Raw genomic sequence first — 17268 nt, forward strand, 5'->3', positions numbered from 1 at the left:
TCTCCTGGGGATTGGAAACTGGGGTCTCTCACGGGCTCAGCCAGCCTGGGTTGGCCACATGGGGAGCTCATGGAGGTGACTTGGGCTGGAGGACCAGAGTGTGCTAGTCCTTCCTAGCTGCTGGACCTTGAGAGACGCCCCAGACACTGCTAGTACTAGATCTGAGGTAGCAGGGAGACAGGGCTCTTGGGACAGGACGATGGCGAGGTGGGCAAGGGTGGGTGCCCTGGGGCTTGGGGGCGTTTGCCAGGGACCTTCCTCTAGGGGCCTCTAAAGCTCCCCATGGCTGTGCAGGCAGGAGTCAGCTCATAGGTAGCCAATGCAGAGGCAGGGTGGCCCAGAAGACAGAGGGCTGGCCTGAGGCTGTGCTGTCCCTTACTGCTGCTCCTGTGGCTCTGAAATGTAGTCACAGGATGTGCTGCCAGAGTCAGACACACACCAGACTTCAAAGACTTGGAGTTAAAGAGAGTTAACTATTTCATGAATAACTTTAATATCGGTTACATGTTCTAATAGCATTTTGGACATAGCGTCAAATGGAATGCAGAATTAAAATTAATATTGCCTGTTTCTTTTTACCTAACGTGGCTTGCAAAAACTTAGACTCATAAGTGACTTGCACCGTGTGTCTCAGCAGACAGCAGTGCGGCAGGAAGGTAGCTCCAGGGCCCAGAGGGGGAGGCCTCCTGGGAAAGGGAGCCCCGAGGAGGGAGCATCTTTGAGGCAGATCTTTCCCTTCTGTGCACGGTTCCTTCTTTTACTCTTGTTTTAGACCAGTGTTATGATGCAAAGACAAACGTTTGAGTCCTCTTCTCAGGGCCTGCTTTCTTACTGAGATACTTGTAAGGACACCTCAAATCTTACTTTCCCTTCCCTTCTAAGAGTCCTAAGATGCCGTGTTGAGTCACGAAAACTCTGTCAGGAACCCCTAGGAAGCCAGCTTGCTTGGTGGCTGCCATCTTTGGGTCTGGACAAGTGTGTACTCATATGAGTGATGGGGAATACTGGGGAAGTTGGGGGGTTCCTTCAACTCTCCCAGGCTCCACCTGTCGGGTGTGTAGAGTGTGACCACAGGAGGCCCCTTAGAGGACCCAGCCCTCCTCCGGCCCTGTGTCCAGCACAGCTTCTGGCTTCCTCTAGGTACCCCCATGCTCCATGGTGAACTGGCCTCCCTTGCCCCTCCCTGGTTCCTCCCTGTTCCCCCCCAGCCCCTTCTGGCCCACCTGGGCCCCCGGGTCTGCGGGTCTCAGGAATCCCAGGGGAGGGCTCCATGGGACTCCCCAAAGCCGTGCGCTCCCAGCTGTCGTCCCTTGTGTTTGTGTTCTAGAACTCTCCAAGTCCCAGAATGACATGACATCTGAGAAGCATCTTCTAGCCACCAGCCCCAGGCAGTGTGCAGGCCAGACGCAGAGACGGAGCCAGTCAGACACTGCGGTCAACGTCACCACCAGGGTACCTGAGGCCCCCTTTGTGTTCTCTTTCCAGTCTTTTTCTCTGTAGATTTATTTTTCCTTTGATAGCAAAACAATTCACAGTCAGAAAAATGTGATTGGAAGCTCCTGCATTTGGCCAAAGGAGAGTCAGAATTTAAGATCAAAACAGGTGTGGTGACTTGTGCCTATTGTCTCAGCTACTTGGGAGGCTAAGACAGGAGGATCCTTGAGCCCAGGAGCCTCAAAAAGAAAAGGAGTTCGACCTGCACAACTGTTCAGAGCAGCTACAAGCTTTAGTGTGGCCATGAGTCCCCAAGGCTTCTGCCCACGGGCTTCAAGGCCACAGCACCTGCAGGACCTGTGATTGCCGTCGTTCCCAGGGTCTGTGAAACCCCTCACTTATGTTCAGGATTAACAGCCTTTAGTTATTATCTGTCCTGGTCTCTGATGGAAACTATGGAAAACACAAATACTGCATAATCATGTTCAAGCAGGGGGCTGCTTCCCAGTGTCTGAACCAAGGGCGAGCTCACCTACCTGGCTCGCAGCAGGTAGACCAGGACAAGAGCAAGCTGGCTCTAGGATCAGAACGCCTGGGTTCTAGTCCAGCTGAGGTGACCTGACTGGGCAGGTGCCAGCCATGTTGTGTGCAGCGTTATTATGGCTGCTCTGCTCAGCTGCATGGGACACATGTCCCTTCTCTGTGGCCGTGGGATCCCCTGGAGACATCCCCAGATACTGTCCTCCCGTTAGTCCACTGTCTTGCTAGAACCTCAGCACCTGTTCTCAAGGTGCTAGGTTCTGCCTCCATCTGCTGCCTCGCACCTGAGCCCAGGACTCCCTCTGTAAAATGAAGTCACCTGTTGTTCCCCAGCACAGGGTTCTCGCAGGTCTCCCTTGAATGCTGTACTATCTCATTTGCCAGCGAAGTCCTCCAAACACCTTCTTCAGATTGCTGGCGTTAATTATGATGCGCCATGCTCTGTGTAGGAGCTCTGCTGGGGCATCTCGTTTTAGTGACATACCCACCCTAGGAGGTAGGTATTGCAGGCAGCCCTTCTTTACATCTAGGAACATGGAGCCTTGGTGGGATTACGTCACAGGCCACAGTGACATAGCTGAACCAGGGAGAGCTGTGTTTGAACTGACCCCACTTGGGTTTGAAGACTGAGCTCTGGGCACTGACTCTCAATTCCCCACCCTGTAGGAGCAAGGCGCCAGGAGTATTTGAAACCCTGAAGGTCTTTGAAATTCTCAGTGTGTGTGTAAGCATCAGTTCACACCAGAACCCACTGCTCTTCCTGAAGAGACCGGAGTCAGGGAGTCAGTGCTCACCATGAACCACGTCATCACCTTGTGTCTCACAAAAACTCCCACGATAACAATCAGGGACCTGAGTGTCAGTGAGAGGTTAACCAACTTCACTAGCAGCTCATAGCTTAAAAACAAAAAACAAAACAAAAAAAAAAAGAAGCCAGAAATAGAACCTGGGTTTGTATGATTTTTAAGTAAGAAAAATTTAGCCTCTTTGTTCTATCTATGCCCCATGTAAGGATAAGCGAGGGCCACTGAGAAAAAAAGGGTTCCAGAGGGATTTGGAAGTGTGAACAATTCTCTTACTGGGTCTGATGAAGCCACTCTGCCAACACTGACAGGTCAGCAGTGCTCTGGGCACGGTTCTCTGCAGAGAGCCCTTATTGGTATTTAATTTTTGTGATCCTTAAAACAACCCTGTGAGGGTTGCATTATTGCTGTCCCCATCCCCATTGGAGATGAGGACCTTTGGGGTCATGTGGGCAGAAGGGGGTCATGGGGTCAGGAGGGTTGGGGTCAGATAGAACCTGCCCCAGGACCTTCCCCATGGTACCCTGCTGTGGAGACTCAGTACCTTTCCCATCTGTGGTGTGCTGTGCTGTGTGGGGCACACCAAGCTCCCATGGGCCTTGTTTTGGGCTTTGGGAATGCTGTCATAATGTGGCATCCTTGGTGCACTGTTCCCCTGCAGCTTGTGCCCACAGAATAAAGCCTGCCAAGCAGTTATGGAGGTTTTCAAGTAGGCTAGGAGACTTCAGGGATAGAAGTGAGGAGGTGCAGGGGGAGGCTGTGGGTAGAGCCCCCACCTGCATGGACCCTTACACGTGTGTGCCCTCTGTTGCCAGACTCTGGGCAGGCATGCTTGCACTCTTGGCAGGACTTCTCTCTGCCAGTGTCATTGAGGATATGGCTGTTTCACAGAGTACTTTAGCCAAATGTTTATACTCCACCAAAACTCAGCAAACATAATCTGTAAATGCTAAATAATTATTGGGTTGAAAAATAAGGAGTACATCCTTTAATAGGACATTTTCCAGACTGCAATCACACGTGCCTCAGCTGGGGAGCTCACAGTAATGGTACTTGTTTCCATGAGAACACTTTGGGACATATTGCCAACATTAATCATACGACATAGTGCCCTTGGAAGTATCGGTCGTTGGTGCCCACCTTGCAGGTGGCTATGGCACAGAGCTAATAGATGACCACCTTCTTCTTTTTCTCATTTGAAATGTTTTGCTGTGTTTCCCAGGCTGGTTTTGAACTCCTGGGCTTAAGCCATCCTCCTGCCTCAGCCTCCCAAATGCTGGGATTATAGGTATGCACTGCTGCACTTGGTTTAAGTAGCTTTCTTAGACCCCCCGGGGTGGCTCAGAGCTGTTAACCCAACAAGTGGCTCAGGATTTCTTCCAAGTTTCTGGTCATTAAGTTTGAAGAGCATATTCTGAAAGTGCTCCGAGACCCTCCCTGGAGCATCTGGGCCAGGATTCTTCCGAAGTGAGTTCTCCCCACCTCTCCTTGTGTGCATTCCAGTGGGTTTTATTGTACCTTATGAATGTGTGGTTGATCTATACTGCCCATAAAACCATGTACCTGTTAAACAGGGAGCATTATAAAAAGCTGGTAGGAGGGGCTGTCTCTGGGGAGAGGGCCTGGGGACAAAGGTGGAGGAAAAGGACTTTGCTTCATCTCACTCTCCTTGTACTGTGTGATGTCTAAGTCCCTGCACGTCTTCCCTGCCACCAGCAGCCGCATCCCAGAGGCGGAGTGGGCGGAGGAGGCCAGGCGAGTAGCAGCGTCATTTCTCACTGCTAACACCAGGCTGGATGGCAGTGACCCTCCTGTGCCCCAGGAGAGGTGGTCTGCCTTCAGAGGGATGCCCCTGCTCAGAGCGTGTGACTGGCTGAGCCAAACTGGGTGGTTTCTTCACTCAAGTGGGCTTCCAAGTTTAGGTAGTCCCCAGAGGAAGTCACAGAGGCACCAGCAGTTGCTCTTCCTTCTATTATTTTCTGTGTTCTTAGCTATTAATAGCAAAACTCTTCCAGAGGGTTCATAATTTGATCGAATGAAACTTTCTACTTACTGATCTTTCCCACATAATGTCAAACGCTTTGCAGACTAGACCTCATTCAGGGCCACCATTTTTCTCTGGGTCTAACTAAAACTAGATAATTATGAAGTACATTAAAAAAATCACAGAAATAAATAAATAAAAAGGAAAAAGGAAAAAAATCACAGTTGTGGGCAGGGGGACAATGCCCATCTCAATGCCACTGATAAACTCCTAGGATCTTGAAGCCCTTGCGTAGGACATTGGATCTGACAGTCTTGTCCAGATCCTTCAGAATTTACTGGGGGAAAAGCTGAACACAGAACTTCATCTTGGGTTCCATAGTGAATTAAAAATAACCCTTCAGAATAGTATCTGGTTTCCTAATAATCTTGAAATATTTACATTTGTGTTTTAACTCCATTGAAGGTTTTCCTGTGTCCTGACCTATTAGAGTCTTCCCTGGCCATGAATCCAATGTGCCATGTAACCTCTATTGTAAAGATAGTTCTCTTTGTTCCTTTCTAAAACTTTCTGCCATTAATTTTTTATGACTCAAAAAACATGACTTTTAAAATGTATGTTGAACACTATAGCAGTCAGCCAAGCTTCCAAAACATAATTACCAGAGATCGGGTGGTTCAAACATCTGACAATTATTTTCTCTCAATTCTGGGAGCTCAAAGTCTGGGATCAAGATGCTGGAAGGTTCCTGCCCTCTTCCTGACTCACAGAGGGCTGCCCTCTTGCTGTGTCCCACAGGTTGGGAGGGGCCAGGTGGGAGTTCTCCACTGTCTCTTCTCAGAAAGACACTCACCTATCATTTCTATGAAGTCTGTCCTAGCACATGTCATGAACCCTCCAGGGCTCCAGGCCCTTGGAAGTGGAAGCAGGAGAGAGCCTCTTTCCCTGGGCACTTGTCTGTCTACTGGCTGCCTTTTCCCCTTTCCTGAGCCTGGGTGGGGTCTCTTCTCTCCAGAGCCCCTCTGGGCCTCTCACCACGTACACACATCCCAGTCCTCTCTGCCTTACACAATAAAATGCCTCTGCACTCCACAGACTCCATTTAACAGAAAGGGCACCCACCCCAGGTCCCCGTTTGTCATTTGCTTTTAAGGAAGAGTCTAACTTGTTCTTTCTATATCAACACTTAGGTTCCTTTGACAGCTAGTTTTTAGAACTTTTAGTTCTGCCAAGTTGGCTGCCTCTGAGGGACTTGGTTCACCTGACCACTGGTGGCAGTTGCCCATCTTCCAGGACTCTTGGAAACAGGGCTTTTGGTGGCCTTCTCTGCCCACCCTTTGGAGCCCCCTGGACAAGCTCACATCCCTGTCTGCTCATGGTCCCTGGGTCTGGTCTGCCTGGCCCCGGAGTCTCTGTAGGCCTAGGAATTGCGCCCCAATTGCCTTAGCTTTTGGTCTTCCCCGGCCACCTTCCAGCACCCCACTCAGGTCATACCCCCCACTGAAGGTCACCCCAGATGTCCCACACCCAGTAATCTCCCCTCACCTCTTTGCCACCAAGTGGCTGGTGCCTCTATCTTCCCTGCAGTGGGTGAGACCTGATGCCAGCTTTGGATCCTCTTCCAACCACAGGGTTTAGAGCCGTGGATTCAGTGGAGTGTTGTGTGACTGTCTCTTGGTCTTGAGTTGGTGTTGTGGAGATGAAGAGCACAGACAGTGATTTGGAGACGATCCATTCTTCTGTTAGTTCTCTGGTGTTCTCACTTAGCATTTCATTCATGACGTTTAGGACTCTGGTGCAGATGGTATATGAATTCTCCTTCCAACCTAGCACCAAGACGGAAGCCTCAATTCAGAAACTTTCGACTGTTGGTCTGGAAGCAATCTTTCTAACTTACATATTATGTGTATTACTCTACTGGTGATGTCTGACAGGACTTCCTGCAGCAGTGGAATGTTCTTTATCTGACAGTGTGAACTGTCCAATATAGTAGCCACTGTCACACGTGGTGTCTGAGCACTTGAAATGTGTCCAGTGCAAATGAGCAGCTGAGCTTATTAATTTAATTAACTTGAATTTAAATTCAAGTTGTCCTGTGTGGCCAATGGCTATCGTGTTGGGAAGCTCAGCTGTAAACAGTGTTAACAATTTAAAAAGTAGCTTTATAAAATTTAGAGGTATATTTTGATTTCTCCCACATTTTTTTTTTTTTTTTTTTGGTACTAGGGATTGGTCCCAGGGCCTTGTATGTGCTGGATAAATACTTTATTACTGAACTATATCCCTGACCCTTTTTACTTCTGAGACAAGGTCCTACTAAGTTTCCCAGCCTGCTCTTGAACTTGCTATTCTCCTGCCTCAGCCTCATGAATAGCTGCGATTAAAGCCAAGTATCACCATGCCTGGCTTGATTTTTCTCTTTTTATGAGCATTTAAATCTTACTGTGTATTAGACTGAATATTATATTTCATGTGATTAAATGCCAGGATCATTATGAAGGCTAAAGCGTGCACTTCTTTTAAGACTTTTACTAATCCATAAGTAGCTCACCCATCCATGTTCATGACTATCCCAGAGCTTGACGATGTCTTCCTCAGGCCCTGCGGGGGTGGGGGGTACATTTATCCAAACGCAAGTGTCTCCCTTACTCAGTCACTCCAAGTTTATCTGACTCCTACCAAGTGATAGGTGCGGGCTGTGCTTGCTGAAGTCTCTGCATTTGAATAGAGTCAAATGGGCACGTGGGCCATCATATTAATTTTGATTTTCCTTCTCCAGAAGGTCAGCACACCAGATATTTCCAAGCCTCTTCCTCAAGAGGATCCCAGACGCTCTGCCAGCCTTGGTTTGAAGCAAGATGCTCTCCCACTGGGCCCCTTCCCCAGCCCTTTGTTCTCGGGAGGCTTGAGACAAGTGAGTCTTGTCCCAACACTCTTAACACAGAACGCGTGGTCACTAGGACACCACGCGGGGGCTGGGGGATCTAGCTGAATGGTAGTGTAGCACTGAGGGTGGGGTCAAGTTGTTTCATGAATTTGAAGAATAAGATCCATGGATACAAGGGTGAGAGCAAAGTAACAGGATTTATTAGAGTAATAGAAAGAAAGCAGAGTTCCCCAAAAGAGAGGGGTCCCAAGAGAAGGATGCCAAAGAGGGGCTACTGTTTAGGCATTTATATAGGTCTGTAGGGTTAAGTCGGCTAGCTTCCTGCCCAATCCTGGGGAAGGCATTCAGTGTCCACTAGGTATTCACGCAGCTTTTAGTCCAATCGGAACATCCATCGGGCGTTTTTCCTCCTTTGGAGTGGACCCTAGTCACGTAGGCCCTGATTTAAGAACAGCCTTTTTTGTAAGTTTCTTAGCAAATATCTGCAGGTGCTGATTGTGCTCTGCTGCCCAGGAAGTGACCAGGGGCCCGTCTCCCTATCTTCCCAGCCTTATCTCTTCCTCCTGACGTTAGTATGTGCTTAGCACCAAAACCAGAACCAATAGAGTAAAAAACATCAAACTGGACTGGTGGACAAGGGCAGGGGCGAGGTGACTTGGAGCACAGCAGAGCCTGGAGGTCATATTGAGCCTTGCTACGTTTTGAGGGTGGTTTCCCTTTTTACATCTTATCATGAACATTTTCATTCAAAGAGTATTGAATAAAATGAGTGTTTCTTTCAAGGAAAAGTTTTTTTTTTTTTTTAAGACAGGTTGAAGTCTTTTTTTTTATTTTTAATTTTTTTTAGGTGTAGATGGACACAACACACAAGCCTTTATTTTTATGTGGTGCTGAGGATCGAACCCAGGTCCTGCATGTGCTAGGCAAACGCTTTACCGCTGAGCCACAATCCCAGCCCAAGGAAAAGGTTTTAAGTTCAATGAAGTCTAATTTATCAAATTGTTCTAGTGTAGTCCCTTCTGTGTCTTGTCTTTCTACAAGCCAAGAAGATGGTCTCCTGCTTTCAACTAGGAGCTTAATAAAAGTTGAGCTTTTAGTGGGCTGGGGTTGTGGCTCAGTGGTAGAGGGCTCGCCTTGCATGCGTGAAGCCCTGGGTATGATCCTCAGCACCACATAAAAATAAATAAATTAAATAAAGGTGTAGTGTCCATCAACAACTAAAAATATATTTTAAAAAATGTTGAGCTTTTATGTTTACGTCTGTGCTCCAGCTTGTTAATTCTTTTGTAAATGGTATAAGGTAGAGATTGTAGCTATGTTTTTTAATATGAATAATCAGTGAACCCACTGCCAGCAGAAATCACACTTCTTTTCTACTCCTACAAAGACAGCACTGAGATCAGTTGCATGCAGTTGTCTAAGCAAATCTAATTATTGAAAGGTGGTTTATTTTATCCTTTAGGCACAGGCTTCCTCTGCTACTTATAGCCACCATGTAAGCTTAGAACCCCCTAATTTATGATGACAGTGTTTCTTTTTTAATTTTAGGTGCCCATTAACATTAAAACAATTTATCATTTCCTCTGTCTGCACACTTCCTGTACCTCGTTCCTGTCAGTCCTCACCAAAACCCTAAGACACCAGTCTCTTTCCTAGTTAGACTTGGACACTGCTAATGAGTAGCAGAGCCAGCATCTGAATCAGGTCTGTCGGACTCCCAGTCTCAGGCCCTGCCCACGCTGGGCCGCGTTCTTTATACGTGGCTGCCTTGAATGCAGGACCTCGTCTTGGCAGAACTGCACAGATATAGTCCATCTTGTCCTAAGTGACTTGTGTTAAAGAGTGGGATTGCGTAACCTTTATTGCTAGGCAAAGACCATATCTGGAAGGAGAGGGTCTTCTGAGGATTCCCCATCTCCTCAGGATCGAACAGGTGGCTGCTTATTTTGGCAAAGTACAAACGGGTACAAGGTAACTTAATATGAGTCAGGATACATGCTCTGTATGAATTGAGATTGATTTGATACCTTAAAATCAGGACTGCCAAAAAAACTTGTAACTGTGAAGTAATTTATTACATCTGTCATTTTTTATTTCAGGGAAGTTTAATTAGCATTAACAGCACTTGCACAGAGATGGGTAATTTTGACAACACTAATGTCACTGGAGAAATAGAATTTGCCATTCGTTATTGCTTCAAAACCCATTCCTTAGAAATATGCATCAAAACCTGTAAGAACCTTGCTTATGGAGAAGAAAAGAAGAAAAAGTGTAACCCGTGAGTTTTTTTTTTTTTTAAGTTTTAACATAAGATGATAGATGTCCTGATTCTAAAATTTATATGGAAAAGTGAAAATCCCAAAATAACAAAGATGATTATAAAAAAGAACAAAAATAGAAACTACTTACTTACTTCAAGAATTTTCATAAAGCTGTAGTAATTCAAACTAAGCTATGGAGGCAAAAATAGATGGCTCAATAGAGCAGAATCAGAAGTCTAGCCGTCCACCTTTGAATATGTGGGAACTTTATGATTAAGGGGTTCTTAGACCTCTCTAGCTGTTGTTAAAGAAGGTTGCAGACAGGACGGCCTCTGAACAGCAGAACTTCATTTCTCCCCGTTCTGGATGGTGAGGAGTCCGCGGTGCTGATGGATTTGGAGCCTGGTGAGGGTGGGCTTCCTGGTTCATAGGTGGCCATCAGCTTCTGTCATCCATGTCATCACAGAAGAAGGGGTGAGACAGCCCTCTGAGGACTCTTTTATAAAAAGAGGGCTCTAGTCCATCCCCTCACCAGGGCTCCCTCCCACCAGGTCCCCTCCCCCAGGCTCAATCTCCAACTGCCATCACATTGGGGGTTAAGTTTCAATATAAATTTTAGGAGCACATAAACATTCAGTCTATTGCAAGGGACTATTACAAATCAGGGAGGAAAGGTGGACATCAACAAATGGTGTTGGAAAGTTTGCCTTTCCATGTGGGAAAAACAAAATGAATTGTGCTTTACACAATTCATTAACAGATTAATTTTCCCCAACTAATAGATAAGAAATGTTGTATCACCGTTATTTAAATGTGTATCCCTGATTACCTGATAAAGCTTCATACACACCCACATTAACCTCTTAGATTTCTCCTTCTGGGAACATTCTGTTCATACCTTTGGCCCATTTTTCTATTGGCTTGTCATTTTCTTATTTACTCACAAGAAAATTATAAGTGTGTGTGTGTGTGTGTGTGTGTGTGTGTGTGTGTGTGTGTGGTGCTGGGGATTAAACCTGGGTATCCCACATGCAAAGTACACTTCAGATGCTACCACTCAGCTACATCCCCAGACCTTTTTATGTGTGATCCTCTTGCCTCTGCCGGAATAGCTGGGATTATAGACATGTGCCACCATACTCAGGAGGAAAATATTTTCAAGAACCTATTTTGAATAGGTTTTAAAAGCTTTTCATTGGTTATTTGTATGTTACTTTTTGTCTGTTTTTGTTTTGGTACTGGGGATTGAGCCCAGTGATGTTCTACCATTGAAATACATGCCTAGCCCATTTTATTTTTTATCTTGAGGCAGGGTCTTGCTAAGTATCTGAGGCTGTTCTCAAACTTGTGATCCTCCTGCCTCAGCCTCCCCAATAGCTGGGATTGTAGGTTTGCTTTGCCACAGCCAGCCTTATTTGATACATGTTATCTCAGCTATTCTTTATTTTCTAATCTCTTTGTGATGATTTTTCTTTTTTTTAAATTTTTTTCTTAGTTGTAGATGGACACAATTTCTTTGTTTTATTTTTATTTATTTTTATGTGGTGCTGAGGATCGAACCCAGTGCCTCATATGTGCCAGGTAAGCACATTATCACTGAGCCACAACCCCAGCCTATTTGTGATGATTTTTCTTGGTAGAAATTTTGATAATATTAATTCATGTATCTTTTTCTCTAAAATCTCTGCTTTGGGATATCTGGTGTGCAGCTCATTGGTAGAGAATATGTTTAGTATGCACAAAGCCCTGGGGTCTATCCACAGCACATACATAATACATACATGCATATAAACACACACACAAAATCTTTTTTTGGTGTATGTGCATCTGTCTGTAGAATTCCATGTTACCTGAGGTTGTGAATACATTTTTCTACAGAACTGTTTTTCACATTAGTACTTAGACCTTCAATGTTTCTTCAGTGTCAGAAAAAAAAAATAGTACAAATTTCTATAGCACTTAAGGTTCTCCATAACCATCTTACTTATACTTCTGGTCTATAACTTGTAATATTCTTCTACTTATACCATACACCCAAGAATGTTCCAAAATGTCCCCTGACTTTTACATTTTAAAATTTGAGGAATGCATTTGAAGTAGTGTTTCTATTTAAAAAGAAGAAAGATTAAAAGTGAATCATTTAAACCTTCAACTTAAAACACTAGAAAAAAATAATTAATTAATTCTGAAGGATGGAAATAGTAAAGATAAGATCAATAATCAATGAAATAGAAAACAATAGAGAAAAAATAATGAACCCAAATGTCAGTTCTTTGAAAAAAATTAGAAAAATTGGTAAACACTGAAGTAAATTTTATCAAGATTTTAAAAAAGAGAATATACAAATGCCAACGAACAGAGACACTGTGGCAAAGCTTATCCATTAATGAATAAGAAGAGGATATTATTTAAAACTTAACAACTGAAGCTGGGTGCTGTGGCGCACACCTGTAATCACAGAGGCATGGGAGGCTGAGATGGGAGGATGGCAAGTTCAAAGCCAGCCTCACCCTTGGTGAGGCACTAAGCAACTCATTGAGACCCTGTCTCTAAATAAAATATGAAATAGAGCTGGGGATGTGGATCAGTGGTTGAGCGCCCCTGGGCACCAAGAAAACAAAAACAAAAACAAAACAAGCAAACAAACAAAAACACCACTTAATAACTGAGATGAAATGGACACATTTCTTAAAAAACACAAATTTTCTAAGCTTGACACAAGATGAAATAGAAAGCTTAAATAGTCCTAAAATGTTTTAGAGAAATTTAATTAGTAACTTGGCATAATTTGCTGAAATTGAAAATGCACATGCTGGTGGGGGTGTAGCTCAGTGGTAGAGTACTCCCCAGCATGCCCAAGGCCCTGGGTTCCACCCCAAGCACTGGTGTGGGTGTGGAGGGAAACACATTGCCCTGTCGCTTCTAGTTTTGTGCCTAGAGAAGTGCTCACACATGCATGGTGGAATTGTCATAGCGGAATTGTTTATAAAGCAAAAACTAAGGCATAAGACAAAGGTTCCTCAGAAGGATAAATGATTTGTGTCATATTCATACAATGGAACAATGTGTAGGAATGTAAATGAATGAGCTGCAGCTACACATAGCAATATAGGCGAATCTCAAACATATGGAGAGGAAAAACAAGTTGTAAAAGAATGTCTGTATACAATCCTGTGGATATAAAAGTTCAAAACTGCCTCAGCAGTCAGAAGATGTGCAGCCTTTGAGGCCCCGGAGTCAGGAACTTTCCATTTCCACTTCCGATGTGTGGGTTGGAGGAAATGCAGGTGGAGGTGCAGACAGGGGAAGCTGGTGTGTGGCCTGGACATCCAGGCAGATTGGAGAATCCCGTTTCATGGTCCTCATCAAATGGCAGGTGATGAGGAGGAGGGGGCTGTAGGTTCCAGGAGCAGGGGATGAGCAATGCAGGGGGAGCTCCAGCCCCTTGCCATGACCTTGTGAATCAGCAGCTGTACACTCAGCACTAACATTGTTCATGTCAGTCCTGGTCCCTGAGTCCTTTCTATCAGCTCAAAAACTAGTCTGAAACAGGGTAAAGAAAAGGTTCATATGTGCGCTCTGCTCCTCTGTAGCCCGCTCACTCTCAGAGCCTCAGTTTGTCTTTCTGCATTTGGCCACTAGGTATATAAAGACCTACCTGCTGCCTGACCGATCATCTCAGGGAAAACGCAAGACTGCAGTCCAAAAGAACACACTGGACCCCACCTTTCAGGAGACCCTGAAGGTACTTGTGGATGAGTACATTCATGCTCTGTGTCTTCCCCGTCCTGGGCTGGGCTCATGTCACGGGTCAGAGTCCAACGGGTGGCTCTTTAAACCCTCAAATCAGTTAAACACAAGTGCAGACACCTATACATTTCTCTGTCAATCAGTGGCAGGTTGGGTGAAAATACATTTCAGCCTTTGAACCGGAGAAGTGCAGAGTCGGCCAGACTAGAGCAGGGCTTTGATTAATGATTTCTAAGAAAATGGGGAGAAAGAATCTGACTGCCTGTATGTCTCAGGCCATGTCTGGGCACAGAGTGGCTTAGAAATTGGTTTGTCTTGTGGAATTTTTATGATTATCAGGCATTTTCCAGCAGGGGGCCCTGAAAATCAAATGACTAAGTCACTACCTTTGATGAAGTGCACTTTATTGTAATATCCAAAAACCCTGTTTTCTTCTTATTTTATGAAAAAAATTATAAAGAAATTGTTTGGGTTCTCACTTTCTTTGATTTCTTAGGACAGAGCTGAGACCTCATTCTCTGATTTGGGGTGAAGAGGCAGAGTGGAGGCCCAGCACAGGCAGACAGCCAATTGTGGAAGCCCCAGCCAGAAGGGTAGCCTAGACCTGGGGGACACTGCAGCCAGGACTGGGCAAACCAGAAGTCCTGCCATCTCACACTGGCAAAAGGAGAGGGTTTTGTTTGCTTCCTTGGCAAGCAGAGGCATTTGTGAACTGTGAGCCAGGGGCCATCTGGGTGGATGGCACAGACAAGTTCATTAAACAATAATAGTCATTGTTTGCTGGGCCCCCTGCTGAGGTCAAGTGCTTTATATCTACACTGATGTAGGCATTAGAATCCTCATTTACCAAGGGGGACCTGAGACTTTGGGAGTGCTTGAAAGCTTAGCTTGAAACCAGCAAGGAAGGTATTCCTGTGCTTAGGAATCCCCCAGAGGTGTTATTTTAAAGTTGCAGAGTCTGACTCAGCAGGTGTAGGTGGGACCTGCAATGACTCTCTTCTACTAAGCTCTACTCCCCACCCCTGGCCAGGCCTGGGCTGCAGACCACCCTGGAATCCCATGCCTGCTGGAGAATTTGGAAAACTCTGTGCTGTCTCACACATTTAAGTTGATATCTAAAATGTCTCATCATAAGTTTAATAAGGTGTTTTGTGCTAGAAGTGGTTTATGAAATGGGGACTGTTTTAGATAAATATTTAATTACACAGGTCAATTTAAACAGTTTTTCCTACCTTATTTAAATTATACACAGAATCTCAAATCATTTAAAATTACATTTACTCAAGGGTTTCATCCAGTCTATTGTGAATATTTTGTAGTCTTTGTAGTCCTGGGAAACTATCCAGATATTTTTGAAAAAAAAAAAAAATCAAGTTTTCATCTAAATTCAGAGGATCCCGACACAGTCTAGATTTCTTTTCTTTTTCTTTTTTGGTTACCAGGGATTGAACTCAGGCACACTTAACCACTGATCCACATCCCCACCCTATTTTGTATTTTATTTAGAGACAGGGTCTCACTGAGTTGCTTAGCACCTCACCATTGCTGAGGCTGGCACTGAATTTGTGATGCTCCTGTCTCAGTCTCCCGAGCTGCTGGGATTATAGGCATGTGCTACTGTGCCCAGCCAGATTTATTCTTAAAGAAATTCACGTAATACAGAAAAGATGCAGGGCTTGGAGAGCAGATCAATCATTAAAAACCTTGGGGAAACCAGTATTTCAAGTTACCCCTTGGTTGGGTTCCCAGGTTTGTAGAACCCAGGGCAGGCCACAGGAAGGTTGGGGAGATAACAGCCTCCAGGGCGTTCTCCAACTGGTTTTGACAAAAGTGTATGAGAAATTCGAGGATCCAGAAGTTTCCTGATTAAAGTACAATTTGGGCAGCCCTCTGTTGAGATCCTTGCAGTGGGGACCTGGGAAGGACGAGCGGAGACCCAGGTCTGAGCAGCCTTCTGTTCTCTGAAGATCCTTATATGCCAGAACTTATGGAATGGGTAGCACTCTCGGGGTCAGCTGGAGCAGGCCTATGGACCACAGGATGATGGAAAATCTAATTTGACACAGCAGATTCAGTCACCAGAAGAGTGCTGTCCTGCTTATCAGATAGGGTGACCAGTAGGTGAGGACCCAAAGAGAAGAGCAGGGCTAAGTGGGGGAGTTGGGGAGGGGCTGCTGTGTGAGTGTCACAGAGCAGTGGAGATTAGGGAGTTGCCTCCAGGAGGGTGGCCTCAGGCCATGGCCTCATGACCCTCCCTGGAGCAGCTGAACTTCTCAGAGTGCAGCAGGTGGGCAGAGAGGTCTGGGCTTAACTGATTGGGCCGGGGGCAGGCAGGAGCAGCCAGGTTACTCCAGAGTTCCCAGCCAGAGCCAGGAATGTGGGCAGAGTCACAAACAGGCCAGGACCTGAGGGAAAGCATGGAAAACCAGCCCAGCCCTGGAGGGGGAACGCGCCCAGAGCTCCTGACCTACTGGCCATAGCAACCCCAGCAGGAAGAGAAGGACAGCCAAGACAGAAGGGCCAGCGACAGAGCCCCCCTCCCTTCCCTCTGGGGAGACGAGGGGGAGAAGTGCACTTCAGTTCTGGTTTGTTTCTGTCTCATCCCTTAAAGGGAAAGGTGGCCGTGATAGATGAGATCAAAACCCAACCAACCCCTGCCCACCTGCTTTAGGTGGCCGTGAGTGTCCTGCCTTCCCCTGGGACAGCCTAGAGGGTCCTGAAGGGTTGAGAGTCACACCCCAGCAAGCGCCATGTTGAGGGCAGCACCAGGCAGGGCCAGCAGTGAGAACCCAGGCTGGACACAGAAGGTGAGGATGCTGGTCCACCATGGATGGCCTCTAGGCCACAGGAGACTCGGGGGATTTCTAGGTTGCTGTGTGTTCAGGGTCACATGGTGATAAGTGATACCGATCTCACAGGATGCATGTGAAAACTAAGGATCTGGGCAGCCAGAAGCCTGCAGAAGGAAGGCTCAGTAACTTGTGACTGTCTTCACTGTTGGGACAATCCAACTGCTAGGCTTCAAAAGAGACCCTGGGGCTGAGGCAGGGTTGGCCACACCTTGAGAAGCCTTTAAACAGGCACACAGGGGCCTTTGGCCTCTGGTCACCTGTGCTGCAAGCTCCAAAGGGGGCGGGTGGAGTGCTGGGGTGTCACAGGCTGCTGCCATCTGTGTGCCTTGTCTGTCTAGGGCAAACCTAAGGGGTAAAAGCTCAGACTTTGTATTTTCATTTTTTGAGTTTTAGTTTTTGCAGTGCTGAGGGTCAAACCCAGGCCTTGGGCACACTAGGCAGGAGCTCTACTATGGAGCCAGGCTCCCAGCCCCAATACTTTGTAATTTTTAAAAATAATAGTTATATTTTTAGTATTTTTGGACCCAGCTGGGTGCAGTATAGGCCAGGTCCATGTCCAAGTCCCGCTTTGGTGGTCTCGGTTGATTTTCTGAAGCCTTGGACTGGATGAGAACTTTCCTTCTTATCTTGTCCTGAGAAATGGGGGTGAGGAATCAGGGGTGGCATGGAGGACTGAGAGCCCAGGCACTTGGGGAGTGGGGGGACTCTTGAGGAAGAGGGGTCTTCCTGGCTTTGGCTCCAAGCTGCCACCCTGACC

General features: G+C 46.1%; 1 protein-coding gene across 1 annotated transcript in view; it reads left to right on the plus strand.

The window, feature by feature from the left end:
* Window positions 1-17268, plus strand: part of SYTL3 (synaptotagmin like 3) — a 76838-nt gene that overhangs the window by 54721 nt on the left and 4849 nt on the right. Inside the window, exons 8-11 of the mRNA XM_081294647.1 lie at window positions 1328-1452; window positions 7541-7675; window positions 9748-9926; window positions 13552-13654. Coding sequence (XP_081150773.1) covers window positions 1328-1452; window positions 7541-7675; window positions 9748-9926; window positions 13552-13654 — 542 coding nt within the window. The remainder of the gene's footprint in view (window positions 1-1327; window positions 1453-7540; window positions 7676-9747; window positions 9927-13551; window positions 13655-17268) is intronic.

Source organism: Spermophilus citellus (assembly GCF_964194105.1).
Source record: "Spermophilus citellus genome assembly, chromosome: 5".
NCBI lineage: Eukaryota > Metazoa > Chordata > Mammalia > Rodentia > Sciuridae > Spermophilus > Spermophilus citellus.